Below are 25,563 nucleotides of genomic sequence, written 5' to 3' on the forward strand. Positions count from 1 at the left end.
ACATCTCAGCGCTGCCGTGGAGGCAGGAGAGGCTACCACCTTCATCGCTGCACTCACCAGCTGTGAGCCTGGCTTCTGGATGAGCAGCGCTCCTCCTGTGGAAGCGCACTGACCACCAAGGCACAGCTCCTGCATTGAGCTTTTGCCCCCTGGTGGTCAGTGGGCATCATAGTGACTGGCTGTTCCACAGTTCGGTCGTTTGCATATTAGCCTTTTATTATATAGGATAATTAAAGCGTTTTCTCCATCACAATACTCATAGTAAAATGAGCAGCTAATCTACAAAGGTGTATTCTTTTTCAAGCCCTTTCTAGTTTTCCATTAAGGAAAGTTAACAATCCTGAATTCATCTGGTGTATGGAATTGCTTCCTACTGTGTTCCATGCATCACCTGCTAAACTCTGATCTTAAATGAAAATTAAAATTACATTATTAAGGCTTAATCACATAACTCAGCTTAAATCAACTACTTTTAAACTCTCTGATGTATAATTCACAGTAAGAAATATATGTTATCTCATGACACAGAACTTACATACACACATACAAACTCATGTGTGTAAATCCTGAAACAAATAACTGAGTGAGCCAGGACATCTCCTCAGAAGACTGAAGGGCTCCTATTGGACTAAGTGTGCTTCTGTCTCTAAGTGAAATGGGCACCTAAACAAATTCCTGCCTGTTTTTAAATCTGAATCCCCTGGTCTGAGCAGCACTGGGCTTAATAAAATACTACAAACATACTGAAAAAATACCATTACATTTTTTATTTCTGAATGAAACTTGGAAGGTCAGCTAATACCACTAATAGAACCTCAAATAGCAGACATTTTACACTAAGTAGCTCACTGTTGATCTACAAAATCAGCCTTGGAAAAGAACAAGTTGTTTCTTTCCTAACTGCTTTTTATCTTCTTAAAATAGTTATCAAATTTTTATTAGAATTATTAAAACTGGTAGTATTCCATGAATATCTGCTCTTTTAAAATGTCCCACACACTTTTAGTCCTGAACAGGCCTAGGCTTTCCCTAATATAAGAGATCAGGAAGATAAAATCCAGAGGAGGTGACCCGCTCGTGGTCACACAGTTAGTCAACAGCAGGTTAACCTAAAACTGGATGTCTGGCTCGTGCTCCACTGAGCTGAGGGGTAGACCTCTACAGTGTCCAATAGGAGCCCTTCAGTCTTCTGAGATGTCCTGGCTCACTCTGGTCTCAAGGAAAAGGACTACAAGCCTCCAAAGCCTCCTGCAACGCCTCTAAGGAAGAAGGCTTTCAGAGAGCTTTAGAAAGGGAAGAGTTGAATCTGTCAGGAAGTAGGGAAAGCTCTTTTGAACAAGTGATGCTTGAATTGTGATTTTTTTAAAACTGGGAAGAAATCTAAGTCAGCAAAGAGGAGGAAGAAGTTCATTCAAGGCAGAGGGGACACCATATGGGAAGGCCTGAGGCAGCAGAAGGCATGGTAGAGCCAAAGACATCTTCGAACACGAGAGGTGACAGGGCCAGCCTTGTAGTGGGCAGAGTGGGTGTTTCCTCCCTCTTCTTTTCCTTTTCCCAAGGAAGAAATAAATGTTCTCAAGTAGTTGGTACCAGGTTTAACAGCGAAAAAGGTATTCCCAGACAGGATGAGACTGTAAGGGAGAAGTGCTACAAAAACCCAGGCAACGGCTGAGTGTGGGAGGACAAGAGCCCCTCTCGTCTCTGCTACCCAAACCTCAGAGGGGGCACCCTCAGGGAAAGGAGGAGACCTGACTGAGAAAAGCAGTAACTTGGGGAAATGGCTCTATTGCCTGCCCTGGAAAGCTCAGAAAGCATTGCTCCAGTGTTCTTCCATCCCTGTTCGCCTGACTGGAAGGCCAAATTCATCTCCATTTAAGCTCCTTCCAGCACAGTTGGGACCACCTAAAAAAAGTATTACCTCCCTACATTTCATTTTCTTCAAATGCTCAAACACAAGGAGTGAGGGGACTCTGAAAATATCCCAGAGAGATAACAAATACATGAAAGAGAGTGGAATGAGGTTGTGGCAATATGATACACTCTCTCCTACGATAACCCAATGGAAACAGTTCCAATTTAAAATAAACACCCAAATAAAAAACCACACCTAGTTTCCAAAACCAGTTAGTAGCTAAAGCAACAAGAGAGTTTCAGACTGGAAATGCACTTATTTTCCTTTGGGAGTTTTGTTTAGAGAAATTATTTTATAGATATAAACATATAGCTATAAAACTTAAACCTAATTGACACAGCACTGAAGATCTCTTATGCCACATTACTGGGTGGGAATTTCTTCCATATCCTTACCCTCTTTATCAACCTGTGAGGATAAAAAAAACCACAATGCCACTCAAACAACAAAGATAAGTGGTTCAAAGCTAGTGTTTTCTGTTTAATAGACTGCATGTTCCAGACTGAATTATAACCAGAGTGCTATTGTGTTCTCTAATCCTGTTAAACCCAATGTATAGAACACTGCACCGGAGAAGACATATATCTACTAGAGTGAGGCAAATTTCTTCTGCTTCTGTTCCCACCCCAATGTGGGCATCAGTATCCCCCCCTTCACAAGTCAAGCACCTATCAGATGAAGGAAATGTACTGGTACTAACTCTACTCTACAGTAAAATGTGCTTCAGAGCCAGAGCTGTCCAGGGGCAGTTTCTCAAGGCTGAATCCCACACCTTTCGGGGCCGAGGTTCACAGGACCTGATTCCCTAACTCTTCCTACTCTCAGTTCAAGATCTGAAACCTCACCTGCCCCAAGCGTTCAGCTAATTTCTCTCCCTCCTTCATGCTGTGTTCAGGATTCCCTCAGTCTAAGACCCAGAATTCTTCTCACTATACCTCCTCCCTTCTCTCTACCCTCAACAAACACCATACCCTCCGGCAGGGTCCTTCTCCTTTCCTCAAGAGCCATAACTGTTCCTCTTGGACACCTCGATTAGGTAGTTAGTTTCTGCCCAGGTGTCTGGGTTTGAGAGTTTTGGGTGAGGGGTAAGAACAGGAACGGTGTGTGGGAGGGGTTGGTGGAGAGCCCAGAAAGCTCCTCAGCTAAGGCACCCTGACTGTTAAGAAAGTGAAATGATCAAGAATTACATGGCAATATGTCAATTATGTCTCAGTTTTAAAAATTACATGGTTATAGATACTAGAGAACTAAAGAAACAGAGAACTATAGGAATGTGGAAGGATCACTGGAGGAGAGTCAGAAAAACTGGGATCTAGTCACAAGGTGTCACTGTCAAGTTTCAGTGATTTTAGACGTCTTCCCCTCCACCCCCCACACCCTGCCCCAGGCTTAATCTATGACTAATCAACTAGATGAACTTGAAGACACCTCTTAATTCTATAATTATGAATGCAAATTATGTTTCATATTAACTTTATCTTAGTTTGTTATTCAATATGGTCATCTGCTCAATGTTTTAAACACTAAATAGAAAATTATTATTTGAGAAAGCAAACATATTATTAGCTCTTATAAACCAGAATTGTCTGAACTTAGTTTGGAAGTTCATAAAGTTCACATAGGAAACAAAAAACTTTAAGTTCTGAGGGATAAGACTCCGTTCTGTTGCATGTAATTATTTCAACAGCAAATATGATATGGTATCCCCTGCAGAAGTGACAGTTAGTGACAAGTCCCAAAGCTGTCTATTTCACTTAATTTCAGTAACACATTCTGGACAGCATCAATACAAGGATATAACAGATTAAGACTTCTTCTTCAGTACCAAAGAAAGCAGATCTTTCTGATTGATTATATTTGTAAAAACTATAGTCAGACTTTGAGAATACCTACCAAGTTCCTTTGAAAATATAAAAACAACCATAATATTTATCCTGAGATACAAGTCATAGAAAAATAATTTTTTAAATATCCTTAACGATAGGCTCCAGATACCAAACTCATATCCCTATGATCTGTGTCTCCAAATACCCTCTTATCCCCTGCTTATTTTAGAATAAGAAATGGGAATGAAATAAATTTCTCCATATTCATAATTTCAGGCGACATTTCAGGTGACCCTTCTGACCCAGAAAAGGGTATTGCATATCAGATGGAGGGAAGGAAAAAAAGAAGGGTGGGGAACATATAGTGTTTCAAACATAGTTTGAGTGATTTGGAGACCATTTGGATCTGGAAGATATTATGCAGTATTCAGGGTGAGATCATCTGATCAAGCTGTTTTCATAACCAAATTTTCTTCTGGAGCAAGGAAACATGTCATTACTAAAAGGGGTAGTGTTACTAAGACTTCTTTAATAATCTTGAAATGAAGCTGATCAAAGTAGATTATATGAAATGTACATATATATTCCCCCTTCCTTTGTCTGTCTGTATGTATATGTACATGTCTATTTACCTACCTATCTTATATGTATACTAGAGGCCCAATGCACGAAATTCGTGCAAGAGCAGGCCTTCCTCCCCCCCGGCTGCTGTGACCCGGGCTTCCCTCACAGCCCGTTTCATCCAGTCTAATTAGCATATTATACTTTTATTATAGATTCTGTGTAACCCAACAATTGAATATTGCGACCATTTGTGCCAGACCTAAGGGCTGTAGTATTATTCTTTAGGAGTAACCTGTTGTAACAGATGGGTGAGGGCAAGGGGAGGGTGACTGTACAATCATGTGACTTATTGGCACTAATTCCCTAAATATCTAATCAGAGCACATGCAAGAAAAGAAAATAGTGCAGTAAACCCTCGATTTTGCAGACCTCGGATTAAATGGACAAAATTTCCTGTCCATGTGTCATATGTGAAAATTAACACCCTGTTAATTTTTAAATGATTTTAACCAAGATTTGCTTATAATGAAATTACCTATTTTTTGTTATTAATTCAGTTATTTTTAACAAATTTTAGCAAATAGATCCCATGTTGGAAAAAACACTAGTAATTTCGCCAACATAAATATTACATATATACAACTATAGTCTACATATTTACATTCAAGTGTCACTGCTTGTAAACAATGTTTGACAGACGATTAGCATATGATTACATCACATGATTACATCGAATCACCCGCAGTAACTGGTTCTGTTGTCACTTGGGTGACTTTCTGCAGCAGTTTTAACACCTGCTGGCCCTTGTTCCCACGTGCACTGAGCCACACCACAGCCATGCTCATTTGTTTACTCATGGTGACTGGTGGATACATGCATTTACTAGACCTATTCAGTATAAATTTAAAATTATAGTAATACATATAGCAAACTTTTCTGTGAAATTAAACTTTTCATACAGACTTAATATTAATTACACAAACATGTCCACATAGAGACAGGTAAACTAACTAATTTGTCAATTTTTTAACATAATGTATTTGGAATACCTACTTTATTATATAATGGACTTATGACTTCCCCCTGAGATTCCACAGTCAGTTCCAAATTTTAATTATGCAAACATGTCTACATAAGTAAAAATAGATAAACTAATTTGTGAATTTTTTTAACATGCATTTGGAAAACCTACTTTATTATATTATGGACTTTTACCTTTTACAGACACCCCATCACCAGAATTAGTCCTTTATATCGAGGTTTTACTGTACAGATGTGTTTTTTCACAGAGCAGAGAGTGAAGGGAAAGTCTTGGGACACTGGCTGAGAGATCCATTCGAGGAGGCTACCCAGGGGAGTAGGAAGATCCAAGGGACCTGGGGAGTAAAACCCAGTGAAGAGAAGGCACAGAAAACAAGAATTGGGAGAGGGGGTGTCCAACAGACACCCACTTTTGCTCAAGAATGGCATCCAGGGGCATTTAGAACAAAAACAAAATCTTCAAGCGCAAATAGAGGGTCTTGAGTAAATGGAGAAAAGGAGGGGAGAGATGCAGGAACTCTCCTGCCAGAGGCCTTAAATTATTTTCTTACTGCCAGGCCTTTTCACACCATTCCTTACCCAGCAAAAAATGAATTGTGTTTACATGTGGTGTGTAAACATAAGAATCTTAACTAATTTTGACCCATCTTTTGATTTTTCTTCTATTAGAAAAGTGGTTTGATTTCATATGTTTTTTGTTCTATATTTACACTATAGCCCAAGGACTTCTCAGCACGAAAGGTATGTAGATGTCATTTTAGATTTGTCTAATGATTTAGAGGAAACAGACAACTTTTAAAACATGCCTATACCACCTTTTGACAACTGGGATCAAATTTTAGTTGCAAATTAACATAATTTCCCTTCATCTTGATGGAACAACCAGCAAATCAAAATTACATTTTACTATATTAGAAAGAGGCGTCGTTCTGAAATGACCAATGATATCAAGGAAGCTACAGTATCCTGACTCTTTATTCTTTCATATGTACAGAGGGCTATGAGGGTATTCAGAGTGGGAAAACCCTTTCCACAGCTCACTTGCATCCCAGTGGAACGGGAGTGTAAGGTTCAGCTGGACTCACTGCATCTGCAGGCACGTTGGGACAGATGGTCTAGAGGAGCCTCAGCTGAGATGTTTCATCCGTTCAAGGGGTCTGTCATCCTCCAGCAGGCTGCGCTGGGCTACTTCAAATGGTAGCAGCAGGGTTCCAAGAAAGTAGAAGCAAAAAGGTCTCCTGAGGTCCAAGCTTAGAGTTCACATAACACTAATTCCATCAGTCCATTGGCAGCCCAAATTCACAAGGTAGGAAATAGACTTCATTTTTTAATAGGAAATGCTGTAAAAAAATTGTGGCCATATTTGCAATTTACCACAAAATCTCTGAAGAAGATTCTGTTTAGGAAACATATCTGTTCCCTATACTAGACCAGAATACCTGGTCATGTTAAATCAAATGCCCCCTCTCTAGAGAACCTAATTAATATAGCTTTGGTAGGTACTCAAACAAGTATGGAAAATGATTACTTATAAATGTTTACTTTTATCATAAAAATTGAAATCAAAGTAACTTGCAAATTATAAAAAAGAAAAAATTAAATCTAATAATTTAATATATCTAAAATACTAAACTTTAAATCTACATTTCTTTGTGCTCAACAAAGCACCAAGTATCAATAGTTTCCCGAAAAACATGTTGTCATAAAATGCTTGATAATATATTCAGGTGCCAATTGAATGGTTTGAAGATCTACGAAGGATTTTCCTCCCTGAACAATGGATTTCTCAATAATGATTATAATACATCTGTTAACTGTCTACGTGCAGACACTATACTTTGTGCTTTAAAACAGCGGTCACCAACCTTTCGGACCTCACGGACCACCGGTTGGCGACCGCTGCTTTAAAATATTCATCTCCATTATCCTTATGTCCTGGTAAGATAGGTGGCTGTAACCCATTTTCAGATAAGGATCCTGAGGTTTAGATGGTTAAGTAACTTTGCCAAATTCACACAGTTAGTTCCAGGGCTAAGAACTGAACCCAGGATTCTAAGGCTGATAATCAGTGTTGCTGCAATGCCTTCCTGTGGTCCAACCTTTTGCTTAAGGTATCCAATGATCTAAGGAAGATGAAAGATTTGTGGAGTCAACATGGTCCCGACCCAAAAGGGGAGCCAAGCTCAGCCTACATCAGCTAAACCTCAGTGTGACATTTCCTCCTCTACTCAAGAGTTGACACAATGTATTAAAAAAGAATCAAAGGTAGGATAGAGGTATAGATCCTTAACTGTAGGCTTGGCTCCTATGCCAGCTCAGTGACACACTTCCTTAATTCAAACCCATGACCTGGAAAAATGAGTAATTACTGCTGACCATGTACCTTGGCTTTACTAAAAGAATCAAAACTGAAAAGGTAATAGTATGAACAGCAAGAGTTTACCGACTTTTCACAGTCATGTTCTTTCGGTTCATGTTAGGTATTCCTCCTGAAATGTCCTTGTTTTTTTCCCCCAATGAAACTGAATTTTTCCTATGAATGTTGTTTCTGCCATAAAATACTCCCAATCCACATAATTACAGTTATTTACTTCTGCTTCTGAGACTTCATAATAGTGGTCTATATTCCTATTATTGCAGCACTACAAAAAGTGTGGCAGTCCATGAGATACATAAGCAAACTGAGAGTAAGCAATTAGCAAATAGTAAGCAATTTGATGCACTTAATAATTTTTTAATTGGCCTTGTGTTTGTCTTTTTTTAGTAATTCGTTTTTATTAATGGTTTAGCACCACAGATATTTTGAGAAATACCATATTATAGCATGTATTCATTTTATCCAGCATCGTAGTTAATTCACACACCTATCTTGCCCACTAGCTAGCTTGCCAGCCTGCATTTTTTAAAATCTGCCCAAGGTGATACCACAGTGGTTTGGGGGATACAAGCTCAAAAGGTAATACTGATAGAAACTGAGTTGAGATTTTTCTGTAGTTTTACATTTAAACTGCCCTCTTAATAATCTCTATGAAACACACAAGGTAACTTTCTTTTGTCTAGCCCCGACTGTTTTTATTGTAGGCCACTATCAGTAAAGGAAGGCAAAGTTTCTTTACCTTCACTTTGTGACTCATTCTATCATGGCTTTCATGATGCTACTCAGAGAAACAAAATATCCACACAATATCTGCATGATCATTTTTCAATGAGACATGATATCTTCAAAGAAAGCAAGGGCAAGTTCACTGTGGCTACAGACTTATTAGTAGACTCATCACCAAGGCATTTGTCTGAGGCTTTCAATCTTTTTTGCTGGTCAGATAAAAAGCTGTGCAATGGACACACAGAATCCCTTTTGCAATACTGCATGGTGAATGTCATTTTGATAAACACAAGATGAATCATTCATGATTTGAGGATGATTCAGCATTTCAGAGATTAAACATATCCTATATAATAAAAGCCTAATATGTTAAGTGTCTGGTTGGCCGTTCAACCAATCAAAGCATAATATGCTAATGATATGCTAAGGCCGCTCAACCGCTCACTATGAAGTGCACTGACCACCAGGGGGCAGACACTCTGACTGGTAGGTTAGCTTGCTGCTGGGGTCTGGCTGATCAGGACTGAGCGAGATGGGCCAGACATGCTTTCTGGGCCCTCCTGCGGTCCCTCCCTGACTGGCCAACCTCCCGCGTCCCTCCCTGGCCCCCGTTCATGCACTGGTAGGGTCCCTCGGTCTGGCCTGCACCCTCTCGCAATCTGGGACCCCTAGGGGGATGTCAGAGAGCCGCTTTCAGCTCGACGGCAGAACAACCAGTCGCTATGACACACACTGACCACCAGGGGGCAGATGCTCAACACAGGAGCTGCCCCCTGGTCATCATTGTACTCGCACAGGGGGAGCGCTGCTCAGCCAGAAGCCGGGCTCACGGCTGGCGAGTGCAGCAGCGGTGGTGGGAGCCTTTCCCACCTCCATGGCAGCACTAAGGAACAGGCCTAAGTCAGCAGTCGGACATCCCCCGAGGGCTCCTGGACTGTGAGAGGATGCAGGCTGGGCTGAGGGACCCCCGAGTGCATGAATTTCATGCACCGAGCCTCTAGTATACATAATAGTAGTCTTAATGCCCTTTAGCAAATGAGATCCCAGCAATTCTCATTGCCAGCTTCTCATACAGCTCTTCCCTTTAAGCTTTGCTCAAACCTGAGCAGCCCCCAATTCTTTTTTTGCTTGTTTAATATATTTTTATTGATTTCAGAGAGGAAAGGAGAGGGAGAGAGAGAGAGCAACATCAACTATGAGAGAGATATTTCCTGCACATCCCCTACTGGGGATCGAGCTTGCAACCCAGGCATGTGCCCTTGACTGGAATAGAACCTAGGAACCTTCAGTCCATAGGATGACACTCTATCAACTGAGCAAAACCAGCTAGGGCAGCCCTCAATTCTTAGCAAACTACTTAAGGATCAGAGAAATTAGTAACTTAAACTATGCTCTTATCCTTTTTTAATATCCTATATAATAAAGAGGTAATATGCAAATTGACCATCACACCCTCGTAAAAGATGGCTGCCCCCATGTGGTCAAAGATGGCTGCCCCCATGTGGTCACAAGATGGTCACCATAAGATGGCCGGCAGGGGAGGGCAGTTGTGGGCGATCAGGCCAGCAGGAGAGGGCAGTTGGGGGTGACCAAGCCTGCAGGGGAGGGCAGTTAGGGGCAACCAGACCTGCAGGAGAGGGCAGTTGGGGGTGACCAGGCCTGCAGGGGAGGGCAGTTGGGGGCGACCGGGCCTGCAGGGAAGGGCAACCAGGCCGGCAGGGAAGGGCAGTTTGGGGCAACCAGGCTGGCAGGGGAGGGCAGTTGGGGACGACCAGGCCTGCAGAGAAGGGCAGTTGGGGGTGACTGGGACTACAGAGGAGGGCAGTTGGGGGCAACCAGGCCTGCAGGGGATGGCTGTGAGTGGTGACCAGTTGGGCAGGGGAGGGCAGTTGCAGACAACCGGGTCATCAGGTCAGGGCAGTTGGGGGTGATCGGGCCGGCAAGGGAGCAGTTAAGCGTCGATTAGGTTGGCAGGGGAGTAGTTTTGGGGTGATCAGGCTGGCAGGCAGAGTGGTTAGGGGCAATCAGGCAGGCAGGCAGGCGAGCAGTTGGGAACCAGCAGTCCCGGATTGTGAAAGGGATTGGGCCAAAACCAGCAGTTGGACATCCCCCGAGGGGTCCCAGATTGGAAAGGGTGCAGGCTGGGCACCAGGTCTCTAGTATCTAAAATAAAGGTAGTAATACCTGGATTCAACCAATTTTTATAGGTATATACTGAGTGTGACAGAAACATGAAATACTTCCACAGCACTGCTTCCAACGGTAGCTAGTGAGTTTCTTGTAGATTTTTCCTCTACCACCTTCTGCTCTTTTCTAATATTTTTGACAATGAATATAGTAATTAAACAGGTTGGTTAAAAAAGAGGAAAACAATCAAAAAGTCATTATAGGGTCAGAGCCTGAACTTGCATTAGAAAATTATAGTTACACATACCCCTCTCTCTTTAATTCCCCATTATATAGTAGATTGAGTTGGGTAGTTTGATTGCTTTGAAAAAAACAAGTAAAACTACTCTAAATCTGACTGGAGCTGGAGAGCTGAAAAGCAAAATATCTAAATGTAATTTTCTATTTACAACACTTAAGACAGTTTTTTTTAACTCTTTATTGTTGAGAGTATTACATCTGACATCCCCCGAGGATTCCCAGATTGTGAGAGGGTGCAGGCCAGGCCATGGGACCCCAATGGTGCCCGATTGGGACTGAGGAGGGATGCAGGAGATTGGCCAGCCAGGGAGGGAACACGGGAGGGCTCCAGGGCATGTCCAGCCTATCTCACTCAGTCCCGATAGGCTGGACCCCAGCAGCAAGCTAATTTACCAGTCGGAGCGTCTGCCCCCTGGCGGTCAGTGCACATCATAGTGACTGGTGGACCGGTTGACTGTCTGCCCCCTAGTGGTCAGTGCACGTCATAACAACTGGTTGACCAATTGACTATCTGCCCCCTGGTGGTCAGCGCAGGTCATAGAGAGCAGTTGAGTGGCCTTGGCAGATCATTAGCATATTACGTTTTGATTGAACGGCCAATCAGATGACTGGACACTAAGCATAATAGGCTTTTACTATATAGGATGTATCTTGGTGTGGGCCTTTTTGGGTTCCTCTTGTTTGGGACTCTCTGTGCTTCCTGGACTTGTAAGTCTATTTCTTACAAGTTTTCTGTTATTATTTCTTCAAATAGGCTCTCAATATCTTGCTCTCTCTTTTCTTCTTCTGGCACCCTCATAATGTAAATGTTGGTTTGCTTGAATTGTCCCAGGGGCTCCTTACACTTTCTTCATATTTTTGGATTTTTTTTTTTTTTTTGCTCTTTCTGATTGGATTTTTTTTTTTTTTTTTTTTGTCAGATTGGCAAAAAATATATTTTTGGGCGTGCTGCAAAAATTTAGTAATTAGTTTATGTGTGCCATGAGATGATAAAGATTAAAAAACATTGATCTAGAGGGAAAAAGTGATGTGTCCTAAGAGTTACAGGACATTGTCCTAAGAGTTACAGAAGAAAGATTTTTGCATCTAGCTTAGGAACAAGAAGAAATATTTCATGGAGGTTGATACATGGTGGGGGAGAGGGGTCTTGAAGGATGAGTAAGATTTAATATTTTAGATGGGCAAGTAAAGCCATAGGGTAAGGTGATGGATGGTACACAGCTAATAGCCAGCTGAGATATACATCCCCAATTCTACTTCATAGTATAGCATAATAGAACAAGAGGAACAGAAAACCTACTATAGTTCTATTCAAAAACAATACTCAGGGCAAGTTAGAGAAAGTGACTTTTCATATCCAATTAAAGTAATGAATCACATCATTGGTTAGAAGAGAGAAAAGCCAAGCTGAGGACCACTTCACTTCCTTTTACTTCACTTCCTTTTGTACTTGTTCTCAAAGACAGAGTAACTGCCTCAAGGCAAAGCCCTGGAAGTACCTTGCCCTGCCCTCCATTCTCCCTCGCCTTGCCAATGATTCTTGCAGCAAGACAGGCTTCAAGCAGAAATCCAACTACAGATTTGATCATCAAGGTCACTATATACCTGCATTTTCCATTTCAATCAGGAGCCACCTAAAAGAAAATGCTCATTCTAATTTCTAACAGAAATAATATATGTGGTTCAGTACTCTTTCCACTTGGTTTCACTGTGATTTTTTTGTTTAATAACAAAAGCTTTTAAAACAAGTTTGGATGCTAGGAAAGGGGATTTTTAGTGACCTATAATCTTTAAAATGCATCTCATCTTTTTTTAACTCCTCACCCAAGAATATGTTGTCTTTTTAAATTAATTTTAGGGAGAGAGAAAGTGAGAGAGAGAACAAGAGCAAAATATTGATGTGAGAAATATTGATCAGTTGCCTCCCAACATGCCCAACCAGGATAGAACATGTCACCTCAGTATGTGCCCTGATCGGGAATCAAACCCACAACCTTTTGGTGTACGGAACGACATTCCAAACAACTGAGCCATCTGGCCAGGGTGCATCTCATCTTTTTAAAATAAAATAAAATAAAATAAAATAAACAAAGAAGAGGACTAGAAAGAAATGCAAGATGTTAGGAAGAATCAAAAGACAGAAGTTAGAAGGCAGAATAAATAAGGTACAAAATTAAAATCCTTGCAGCAATTTCAGGCAGCATATGGAAATTACTGGAGTTCTGTTTCCTTTTAGCATGGTTCTCTTTCTCTCTGGTATGGTTTTAAAGAAAAGAAAAAAGTGATTTTCATGGGAGAGTAACACAGACACGAAAGAGGAAAACAGCTGGCTGTGGGCCATGCTTTACCATTCAACCCAAAATGAGACTCTGTTCCTGCTTTCTAAAAGCCATTGTTTTTCGCCAAGTAGACATAGGCTCTACTTACACAAAGCCAGTTATGACGAAGAGACTGAGACATAAGGAAGAAATATAAATGTATAATTCAGAAGATAGTGCAGAGATGTAAAAGTCAAATTCTACTCTAAAATATTATTAAAACAAAAACTCTTGCATAACCAAACTAGCTCCCACATCCTAGCAACAACTCAATTACTTCAAACAAAACAAAACATAGTAAAATCTAATTATGAAAACCCCTTGTCTTTGTGATGGTGGGTTTTACCTGGTAATTAATCCAAATGTGTGCAAATGATAAATGGAAACCAACTTCTCCTTTTATAAACCAAGAATCCTAAAAATAGGAGCATTCACTTCATTTGTTGTGGAATAAAGACAATCCTCTTTAATTCTTATACAAAATGTTAATGGAAAAAAATAACATCTTTCATCTACCTGGGGACAATTCCTTATGAAAACAATCGTATAAGGGTTTTAGAAGGGGAAAATGCCACATATCTTAAAACAGAAGTCAAATTTAGTTTTATTTGAATAGTTGGTTGTGTCTTTGCTCCAACTTCTGACCTGGCTTTTTAAAAGTTACACACAAACTATTACTGTTCTTGTATATCCAAGTAAAAAAGGAGACCTGAACACTACCTAGGTACCAAAATAGGGTGAGAGGACTTTGCCAGTAGATCAGAGATAAACTTGTAATGAGTCCTTCTTCTGATGTATTAGAAAACAATTTATAAAGGGAATGAAAGGGCTTTTTTTTTCAGATTATGACTAAGACTATAAAGTCTATTCCTGGAATGTCTAACCTTTGGACTGGGAAACTTTTTGTGAAACCCACAGAACAATTCTTTCAAGAGTCCTACAAAGCCACAGAGACGGTATAGCTAGCAGTCTAATTGGACATGTTTGGGATATTTTAATAGTTTCCAATTGACTGACTCAGGACAAGGTAGTGAAACAAGGACTTGTTATTGCATGAGATTATCTATAAAAGTTTTACATTTATGGTATCCTTTTTCTTGGGGAAGAAAAGGAGGAAAATTAGAGAGAAGGGTAAGATTCTTGGTTGAAAAGATAACCTTTTAAAGTAAAGGGGAGATGAAGGAAAATAATTACACCATATATCAAGGGCATTATTCATCATAACCCACAATATAAAACTAAGAAAATGGTTTATAAATAATGTCTGCCTTTTTCCCTTGCAAGCACAAAGTTAATTCTTAACTTTGAACTTTCTCCCTTGGAAATATTTCTTCTTTGTCTCAAGTACTTTTTTTTTCTTTTTTAAAATTAATTTTATTGGGATGACATTGATTAATAAAATTATATAGCTTTCAAGTGTATAATTCTATACTACATCATCTGTATATTGTATTGTGTGCCCACCACTCAAAGTCAAATCTTTCATTACCATATTCAAATATCTTCAAAATCATTTTAGATGTTGACGTTCTTTTTTTAAGTAGACTTTATTTTTCAGAGTAGTGTTAGGTTCACAGCAAAACTGAGCACAGAGTTCCCATATATCTGTCTCACACACAGCTTCCCCAGTATCAATATCCCACGCCACAGTGGTATATTTGTTACAAACGATGAACCTACATGGACACATCATTATCCTCCAAAGTCCACAAGTTTTTATTAGTGTTCATTGTTGGTGTTTTTTATTCTATGGGTTTTGACAAATATATAATGACATGTATCCACCATTATAGTAACATACAAAATAACTTCACTGACCTAATAAAAAACCTCTCTTTCACCTATTCAACCCTCCCTCACCAAAGAATATGGACTTTTAAAAGTAGTTTTGAATCAATATTTATAAGCATTAAAGACCCCTCCAAACTTGAGACAACTGCTCAATTAAGTAACTGTTACCCATGTAAAAAACAATGCTCCTCAACAGAAGGTTAACTAAGCAGCAACCAAAATGCTTTCTTAGTGGCAAGCAATATTAACAACAACAAAATATCAGTGTCATTTAAAAGCAAATAAGAGAACTAAGAAACCAAGTGACTGGAAAAGACTGGAATGCAATCACACTACTCGTAAAATTTACATTTTCTCTTCCTGTCCTTAGGTTGCCTTGGAATGCTGGTTCCAATAAGGGACGAACTGTTTTCCCACTGCAAGTTTTTTCAGCGGCTTCCTAACCTAATATTTGAATTTTCATACCTTTTCAAAAATCCAACTTGGGGCATGAACAGAATTCATGCTCAAGTCAGGACTTTGTCTTTAGAAGATAAACTAACAGCCACAGTGGACAAGCACAGTGGGCAGGAGAACAACATTAAGGTTCTATTCTCTCTCTGCAAAACTTCCTTCCCTGTTTGATAAGGGGCAGCTGGCTTAACTTGATGGCAAAGTAAATATGAGCACTTCCTGGGAACCAGACCTTACACACGGAACATGACACCGGAGTGTGACATCAGCGCTCCTTGTGAGTCACAGCCTGGACCCCATCCCTTTCTCCGGGGAGACGCGAGGCTCCCGCAAAAGAGGGCGCGGCTCAGGGCAGTGCCCTGGGTCTCGATGGGTCTCATCTCGGGGCGCTGAAAGCACGGGTGACAGTCGCCTTGGGGGCTCGCTGCCAAGAGGCAGAATGTTTTCTTTTTAAGAGATAACTTCCCAGGAGGGAGGCAGTGCTTTGGAAGAAATGAAATGAATGACAACACACACACACCCGCCACAATCATCGCTTTCCACGGTATCGCCCCCTCGGGTGTGAAGCCGGGGCCTTCAATCAGCACTCACTGTGGGGAGCCCACCGCAGCCTCGCTGGGCGGGGCGGTCTGGGCGGCCACAGGCACCCCAGTTTCTAAGCCACAGAGGCGCCTTCAAGTTGAACTTCCTGAGGCCGGAAGAAGCGGTGTCAGGGTCTCGCCCCCAGGGCCCCTCCGCGCTCCCATTCCTCTCGGGGGCGGCGAGGCGCAGCCGAAACCGCTGGAGGAAAGTTTCCAACACTTCCAACCACGGGCGCGACGCCGTTAGACCAGAGAGGCCCCGGGATTTCAGGAGTTTCAGGGGGGAAAGTCGGGCCCCCCCTCCACCCCCGGGGGCAGGTACCTGTGCCTCAGGCTCGGGCCCCAGGCCCTCGGGCCCCACCCACCGCCCGCGGCCAGGTGTAGCGGCCGCCCGCGCCCCGTACCTTCTTCACTTTGGCCTCCAGGTCCATGTCGGTGAACCGGCGAGGTTCCCGCTCCCGCCCAGGGTCTCACGCACAGGTTCGCCTGGCCTCCGGCTACGCCGCGGCGACTGCGGGTGAGGGAGGTCGGGGGTGACTGCGGGGACCCCGGCGCCACGGGAGCAGCCACCGGCCCGGCACCGTCAAACTTCCGCAGCCCCGCAGCCCTCCTGCGGAGGACCGGGAACAAAGAGGCCCGGGCAGCCAATGGCAGCGGGGCAGCGCCGGGCCGCCGCCAATCAGCGAGCGCCGCAGGCACCTTAAGAGGCCGAAATGCGGCGCCGTCAAGGTGAGGGGCGGGGCCGTCAAGGTGAGGGGCGGGGCCTCGGTCCGAGCGGCGCCCGGGGAACGCGCTCGCCTCCCTGGGACCCGGTGGCTGCGCGGACGCCTGGGTCCTCTGCAGACCGGCCGGTACCGTCCGGGCCTGGTGTGCCTCCAGTTTCAGAGGAGGAAGAGCCTTTCCGTTCTGGCAGCTTGTACTTGGGTCTGCTGTGCACCTGTGTACTGAGGAGTGCTTATCCCACCACTAGCTTCTTGGTTTATCTTCAGGGCAAGGAGAAAGCAAAGATAGTGCAGAGGACCGGCATGGCACCCACATGTCACTGTTGAATTGTGAAGGTAGGCTTTTCGCAAATGCTTTCTCCACAGTCCCAAGCACTGACGAAGAACCTGTTATAGGATTGAACACCTGAAACCTACATAATTTTATTAACCAATGTCACCCCAATAAATTCAATAAATAAGTAAACATAGGGACTTGGAATTTGATTCTAGGGTGGAGTGAGAGAGACTTAGGGTTCTCAGTGGGAACCCTGGGAGCATGGTTTAAAAAAAGGGGTGAACCTCATCTCATAGTCTCAGCGTCAGTGAAGATTGTTATGTATGTTTTCTGAGCATTTGATTGTTCCAAAGTGAGAATGGTGTGGGAATGGTGTGGGAATGGTGTGAGAGAGAATGGTGTGAGAATGGTGTGGGAACGGTGTGGGAATGGTGTGGGAACGGTGTGGGAATGGTGTGGGAATGGTGTGAGAGAGAATGGTGTGAGAATGGTGTGAGAATGGTGTGAGAATGGTGTGGGAATGGTGTGGGAATGGTGTGGGAATGGTGTGGGAATGGTGTGGGAATGGTGTGGGAATGGCGTGGGAATGGTGTGGGAATGGTATGAGAATGGTGTGGGAATGGTGTGGGAATGGTGTGAGAATGGTGTGGGAATGGTGTGGGAATGGTGTGGGAATGGTGTGAGAATGGTGTGGGAATGGTGTGAGAGAGAATGGTGTGGGAATGGTGTGAGAGAATGGTGTGAGAATGGTGTGGGAATGGTGTGAGAGAATGGTGTGAGAATGGTGTGGGAATGGTGTGGGGATGGTGTGGGAATGGTGTGGGAATGGTGTGAGAGAGAATGGTGTGAGAACGGTGTGGGAATGGTGAGACGGGTTGTGTCATTACTTTGGAAGTGGAGGCTTCTTGGCCCTGCTGTGGGGAGTGGTGTGAGGCTGCTCAGGTGTCTTCCTGTTTGGGGGAAGCAGTCTCACAGCTCTAACAAGCCCGCTGGAGCACCAGCACCGGATCCATTTCATGGCCTCATTCAGGGACAATTGAAATAAATACCCTCAGGTTGGAGGATCTGGAAGGGATCTGACTTTCTAATTTTACAGGAAGCTGCGGATACCAGAGATGCAAAGACCTGCTCAATTGCCGAGTCTCTTGGGGCAGAGTTCGTGCTCCTAAGTATTTAAGCAATGTATCCAGCATGTTTGAGAATGTAAACACAGCATTTTAACTAAGTAAAAGAGAAAAGTCTAGGTTTTGTTTGATGTTATGATATGATGTTATACATATATTATATATGTATATAGTGGACAGCAGATGACTTCCTAATCTGCAACTTTTTTTTTTTTTTAATGAAAAAGTCTCTAATGGGAGCAAGGGAGGATCTATGTAATACTTTCAACAAAAAAAAAAGGTTTAAAAAATAAAATGAGAGTCTCACCCAGCTGGTGGCTCAGTTGGTTGAGCTTCCTCCCATGCACCAAAAAGGTTACGGGTTCAATTCCCTATCAAGGCACATACCTGGGTTCTGAGCTCAATGCCTGGTCAGGGCACATATGGGAGGCAACTGATGCTTCTCTCTTTATCTCTGTCCCTTCTTCTCTCTCTAAGACCAATGAAAATATCCTCGGGTGAAGATTAAATAAATAAATAATTAAATAATACAAGAAAGAAAATAAATGAACTGAAATGAAAACAATCCCAAATAAAGTAGATGTTTGGGTCTAGATGTCTTTCCCCTTTGCCTCCAAAAATTTGGTAACTGAAAACATTCAAAATTTATTTTAAGCCAATACTTCCAACCCTTTGCCTACTTAGCTATTTGTTAACATTATTCAATACAACATTGATTTATAATGTGCATGTTTTCCTTATCCTATTAATAAACTAAAAGTGGAATGACCAAAATGGATTATTACTCAGTTGAAGTAAATCTTTCCCATCCTGTTTTCCCAAAGCATCCTAAAACTTTGGTCCCCTACAATGTTTATCCAGTGTAAAATCCATTGACATGAGTTTATGACAAGGCAATTCAGTCTCTTTCAGGGAGATTAACAGGTGGAAAATATCCAGTAAAACAGTTTAAATAAGGCATCAAACAAATGTAACAGAAAATTTTGGTTTAGTTGGTGAGATTTCAGAGATGACACTAAGGAATCTCTAACCATTAAAAATTGATTTTAGCCCTGGCCAGTTTGACTCAGTGGATAGAGCGTCAGCCTGTGGACTGAGGGGTCCCAGGTTCGGTTCTGGTCAAGGGCATGTACCTTGGTTGCTGGCACATCCCCAGTGGGGGGTGTGCAGGAGGCAGCTGATTAATGTTTCTCTCTCATTGATGTTTCTAACTCTCTATCCCTCTCCCTTCCGCTCTGTAAAATATCAATAAATATATATTTTTAAAATGATTTTAACTATTACATTCTGCCCTTCCTCTCCTCTCTGCCCACCCACCCTCCAGCATCACTTTGTATGTGTATAATTGGCGAGGATGGAAGTTAAAATTCAGTGATTTCTATCTGGACTCATTACTGTACAAATTATACAGAAAATAAAATTGAGGTGAATAAGTGCTAAGTTAGGAGGCTTAGATTGTGAGTCCCTATTCAGTTATTAAAGTGTTAAGCTAGATATTAATGTGTTAGAACTGCCCTACTTGGTGACTAGATGTGTTGATGATAGAGGAATGAATAACAGATGATACACATGTTTCTGGCTTGATCACCTTTGTAGAAGATTCAGGAAAAAATAAAATATAGAATGAGGGGCAGGATTTTGTTTAGTTTTGCTTTATTTGAGGGATGAAGGAGATAAATAGCACTGTTTTAAACATATTGGATATTAGGTTGGGATATTGAAGTGAAGTAGCTAAATATAAGGTGAGACCTGGACTGGAATAGTGATTTAGGAGTAAACATTCTACATAATTAAATAATTGAAAATTACAGTGGAATAAGATTAGCATGGGAGATTGCAAAATAAGAGAATAATTGAGCAAAACTGAGCAAGAAAAGCACAGAAAGGAGATGATGCTAGTCAGAGGGTGAGAAAAAAAACTATTGTAGTGGAGTTCCAATGACCAAGAGAGGAAATTCAAAAAGAAATTAGTCAACAATGTCAAATTGTAGAGGAGGATCAAATGCCCATTGGATTTAACAAAAATAAAATCATTGGTAAACTTGGGAAATGCCAGCTGTTAGACATGAGCAGCGCAAGGACAATGGGCCAAGTACAGAAACTCACCAGGGCAGAAAGTTCCAGATGCAAGGGGCAAAACTGGGAAAACAAGAACCTCACCCTCAGGGTAGTCTATTTTCCCCTAGCATATCCTGGTCATGTGGTTTGGACTCCTGATCTTTCATATCACCGGTCAGGTGGTTTAGACCCCGTGATCTTTTCCTCCCTAAAGATAACATCTAGGCCTCCATTGTATTCCAGCTCCAGGCCCAGAAAAGCAGCAAAACCAGACAAGTGATGGTGTGGCTGCCTCAGGACCCCCTCTCCGGGCATTGACCAATCAGTGGAGACCACAAGCCTGAAAGAGCATGTCTGAAAAGCTGATCAATATTCTATTGAGACAATCCCCTGAAACCTCCCCTAAGATTTCCACCTGCAAGAGAGAGAAAAATACACTCAGGACAAAGGACCCAGTGTACCCTCCCCCACCAGAGAGCATGCCAATGCCATTCCCCACCCCCCACCCAGGCACATACCCCCCAACTTCTAAGGGACCCCATGAGACTTACAACCAGGGGAACAATGGGCAGCAGCTAACCCCTGAACCTGTCTTTCTCCAAGGCCCACTTTCCTCTGACTCTCAATGAGCCAGAGCAGCCCAACCTAGACTTTCCTGTTGCTTCTTTATGCCCTTCCTTGTGTCAGTCACTGTCCCAAGTATATTTTTGCTGCCACCATGGACCCAATTCCCTTTGGCTCAATGCTGTGTAGCCCTTCCCTTTGGATATTCCCATCCTTCATCTCCTTTTCCGTAAATAAATTCAATTTTTGTTAACCACGATCTGAGATGGATATTTAGCCTGCCCACATACCAGCAACTTTAACCTTTCACTAGCTATAACCCACCTGAAATAGGATAATGGCCAAAATAAGTAATAACAATGGGTATGGAGAGTTGGAAGAAGTAATAGTGGTATTAAAGAGAGAAAATTAGAATTGCTTGATTGGTTTAAAGGAAGGAAAGTAAGTCTAGAATAATTTTTTTGGCATCTATACTGGGTGACTGATATGGTGGATGTACCTCACTCCTTAATGTAAGAAACAGAAAAGAAGGAAGTTTGAGAAAGATTAATGGGTTTAGTGTTGTATGCATTGATTTTGCAATGACAATTGGATCTGAGTCTGGTGGTCAAAAGAAAGACCTGGGCTAGAGATACAGATGATTGATTATAAATACACAGGCACATACATACACACAAATACATATGTGCATATAAACACAGACACAGTAACCATACTAAAAGCACTGGTCAAAGGAAACACCAATAGGAAAGTTTGTTAAAAATTCAAAAATAAATGAAGAGAGAAATATAAAGTGTCCTATCTAATAAAGAGGGAATATGCAAATTGACCATCACACCATCACAAAGGTGGCTGCACCCACAGCGGAGGCCGAGTTCCCATAAGGAGCCTTAACAAGCAATCATCAGGGACTTGAGGCTGCGCCCCCCGCCCACTGGGGCTTGACGGGGGATCTCAGACTGTGCCCCCCACCCAGTAGGGCTTGATGGGGGATCTCAGGCCACATCCCCCACCCGGCGGGGCTTGTCGGGGGACCTCAAGACATGCCCCCCCACCCGGCAGGGCTTGACAGGGGACCTCAGGCCACGTGCCCCACCCTGACGCCGGGCCTGGGGACCTCAGGCTGCGCCCCTCACCTGGTGCCAGGCCGGGCAATCTCAGGCCATGCCCTACGCTGGGTGGGCTTGATGGGGGACCTCAGAGGCACGTCTTCCCACCCTGGTGCCAGTCTGAGGGACCCCAGACCATGCCCCCTGCCCTGGTGTTGGACTGGGGGACCTGAGGGTGCACTGAGGGACCTGAGGCTACACCCCCTACCCAGCATGTGCCGGGGGACCTAAGGATGCGCCCCCCCTAACTGGTGGGGCTTGATGGGGGACCTGAGGCTGTTCCCCCTGCCCAGCACCTGGCCAGGGGACCTGAGGCTGCACCCCCCGCCCACTGGGGCTTGACAAGGGTGGGGCCGGCTGGGTCTGGATATCACCCAATGGGCATGGGGCTGGTTGGATCTGGGTCTTGCACAATTTTAAGGTGCTATGGGTGGGCAGGAACTTGACTCTGGGTCCCATGGTGCGCCCCATACTCTGACAGGAGGAAGATTTTCATATACATTTTACTAATTTTCTTTCATCTCTGACACATCTATTATAGAGAAAGGGCAAATAGCAATATTAAAATATTTCCTCTAATTAATCCCCTCTTAATGTGCATGAATTTCATGCACCAGGCCACTAGTTATAGATAAAAAAAAAAAACACACAAAAAGACATTGAAAATAGGATAAGACTCATACATGAAGTTAGCAGAGTCAGAGACTAGACCAGAGTCCTAACTGGGATCTGACAAGATGGCCAGGCTGCCATGCAGGATTACCGAGGAGACCAGAGTGTTTGCAGGCAGAACTTACTGCCAGCATGAAAACAGAACCAGAGGAGAGCAATGCCTGTTATTTTCATGTGGCCCCAGGAATCCCCTTTGAGGGAGCGACTTTTAAACTTGAACTATTCCTTCCAGAAGAATACCCAATGGCAGCACCTAAAGTACATTTCATGACCAAAATTTCTCACCCTAATGTAGACCAGTTGGGAAGAATATGCTTAGATATTCTGAAAGATAAGTGGTCCTCAGCACTGGAGATTCAGACAGTTCTGCTCTTGATCCAGGCTGTGCTCAGTGCTCCCAAGCTAGACAATCAATTAGCAAATGATGTAGTGATTTCTATCTGGACTCATTACTCAAGAACAAAGAAGCCCAAGCAATAGAAACAAGTAGACATGGACTAGGCTATGTGCCATGGAGACTACCAGTATTTAAATTGATCTGATCATCAAGTGTGCATCACTTCTCCTCTCTGCCAAGACTCCTTCCTTTGTTGTTTGCATTTAATGAACACAGTCTTAGAAGCATCACAGAACAAAAGCCCACACATCTCCAGTCCTTTGGTGATTGAACGCACATTAGCAAACCTGTGTCTTGTCCTGATTCACTGTTATAAAGCATGAGCGGAGGCTAGAAATATCTGGAAACGTTTAAAAGCAGTTGGCTCTCTCTACTTTTATTTATTTTCCCCATCATGGTTTAAATATAAAGCACTGTTAATAAAGGTAATTATTAGGGTATGGGTGTTTTTCTTTGTTTTATTATATATTTTTTTTAAGTGGGAGGTAGTTATATGGGGTCTTTTCCCCCTTTTTGTGGTGATCTAATTGCATTGAATAAACGCAGCTAACCAGTTCTTTAGAATATGCTCTCTAGCCAAGTCTAACTTTATGTAGACACAGTAGATGGACAAGCTTGATTATTTGAACCAAAATGAGAACATTAAACAAACACCAGGGCCATCACTAATAACGCTATAACTTTGCTGTCAAATGCAGAATCCTCCCTTCAGGGAAAAGCTTGTGACCATTTTGTATGGCTTGTCTGAAAACTTCTGTAAATCTTATGTTTTAGTAAAATATTCTTGCTATTCTAAAGGAAAAGAAAATAGGATGAAAAGATCAAACATGTGGACAATATGAGTCCTCACAGACAAAAACTAAACCAAAGGAACAAATATATACTAAAATATCTGATTCAGGAAAACTTTCTTGAATTAAAAATAAGTGATAACGAAACTACATATTGAAAGAACTTACTGCATACCTAAGAATATTGACTCAAAATAACCAATACAAGACATATTCTAGTAAAATTACTGACCTTTGAAAAATAGGAAAAAAATACTTTGGGTATCCCTCCAGATTCAGGGATGGATATGACTGGTAAGGGGAAGAAAATATATTAGATACTTTTTCTACAGTAATCCTTTATATCAGAATAAAGAGGAGTAACATATTGAAGATATTCAAGAAAGCTAGCATGAGCCAGGATTTTATATGAGATGACTTTCATGAATAAAGGGCACAGGCAAAGTTTTATCAAGGTAGAATTCAGGAAATACAGTTCTCATGCCCCTTCCCGAGGAATCACCTTCACACGGCTTGTGTGTGTTTGTGTGTGTGTGTGTGTGTGTGTGTGTGTGTGTGTGTGTGTGTGTGTGAATCTTTCTTTCCTTTCTCTCATGAAGACACCTTTCACTGGATTTAGAGATCACCCCTAATCCAGCATCACTTCTTCTTAACTAATTATATCTGCAAAACACCTATTTCCAAATAAGATCAGATTCTGAGGTTTCAGTAGATAGGAATTTGGGGTGACACTAGTCAACCCACTGCAGTGGAGTACCGAAAGCAACATAGCGCAATAAAACTCCTGCTTTGAAAAACAGACCAATCAGTGGCAAACACTATATCTTCCAGAATCGGGCAGGTCAGAACTAACTGTATTAGCAATGGAATTAGTTCCTTCATATTCCTTTTAGATGCACTGGATTGTTACTTTTGAAAGACGCTTCCTTATCCATTGGCCCTAAGGTGAATGCCAAGAAAGGTATATTTTAAAATGTTTCTTCTGGAGAATTGTGCTACCATAAAAGCACCTTTTGAAGGATTGGAATATTTGAGATATTCCAATAAGGAAATAAGTGGTAGGCCAGTTTTGCTAGGCTTGAGACTTAAGGTAACCATATGCCTGTCATTTTTATTTCAGCGGAACTTTAAATCAGTATTTCTCAACCATGATACCAATGACATAATGAACCAGATAATTCTTTGTTGTAGGGGGCTGTTCTGCATATGGTAGGATGTTTAACAGCATCCCCAGTCTTGATTTTACTAGATGCCAGTAGCACCCTGACCCAGTTGTGACAACCAAAAGAGTCTGCAGGTTGTTTTCTGTACAGCAAAATTGTTTCCCGTTGAGAATCATTACTTTAAATGATTCCAGAAATCTATAATTTATTGTTGTGTAACAAACCACCTCAAAACTTAGTGGCTTTAAACCTCAACAACAAAAACACATTTATTTTACTCACAAATCTTCAGTTGGAGCAGAAAGGCAAGGATCCTTTGTCCCTGCTGCATGCAACATCAACTGAACTGGATGAACTGGAATAATGCCAGATGGCTTCACATGAATCATGTTGGTGCTGACTGTTGGATGGGACCTCAATGACGTTTGCAGGTGGGAGGCCTCAGTTTCTCTCTAGCATGGCCTCTCTGAGCTGCATGGGCTTCTTTACAGCATGCGGACTGGGTTGCAAAAGCAAGTGTTCTAAGACAGTGAACTGGAATTCATGGCAGTTTAATGATCTGGCTATGAGAATCACATAGAGTCACTCCCATCATGCTCTATTGTTTTTAGATAATCACAAAGATCTGCTCAAGTTTAAGGGAAGGAGACAGACCCCCACCTTGATGAGA

The 25,563-nt window shown here is 42.3% G+C and overlaps 1 protein-coding gene across 2 annotated transcripts in view; it reads right to left on the bottom strand.

The window, feature by feature from the left end:
- The window catches only part of TES (testin LIM domain protein), a 39,341-nt gene extending 22,694 nt beyond the window's left edge, over window positions 1–16,647 (bottom strand). The window contains exon 1 of one of the 2 annotated variants that reach the window (XM_008152417.3): window positions 16,421–16,647. In XM_008152417.3, coding sequence (XP_008150639.2) covers window positions 16,421–16,447 — 27 coding nt within the window. In that variant the 5' untranslated portion in view covers window positions 16,448–16,647. Of the gene's footprint in view, window positions 1–15,447; window positions 15,529–16,420 lie in introns of those variants that run through there. The other variant, XM_054726132.1, reaches the window with a different exon arrangement.
- Window positions 16,648–25,563: the final 8,916 nt, after the last annotated feature.

Source organism: Eptesicus fuscus, chromosome 14, assembly GCF_027574615.1.
Source record: "Eptesicus fuscus isolate TK198812 chromosome 14, DD_ASM_mEF_20220401, whole genome shotgun sequence".
Taxonomy (NCBI): domain Eukaryota; kingdom Metazoa; phylum Chordata; class Mammalia; order Chiroptera; family Vespertilionidae; genus Eptesicus; species Eptesicus fuscus.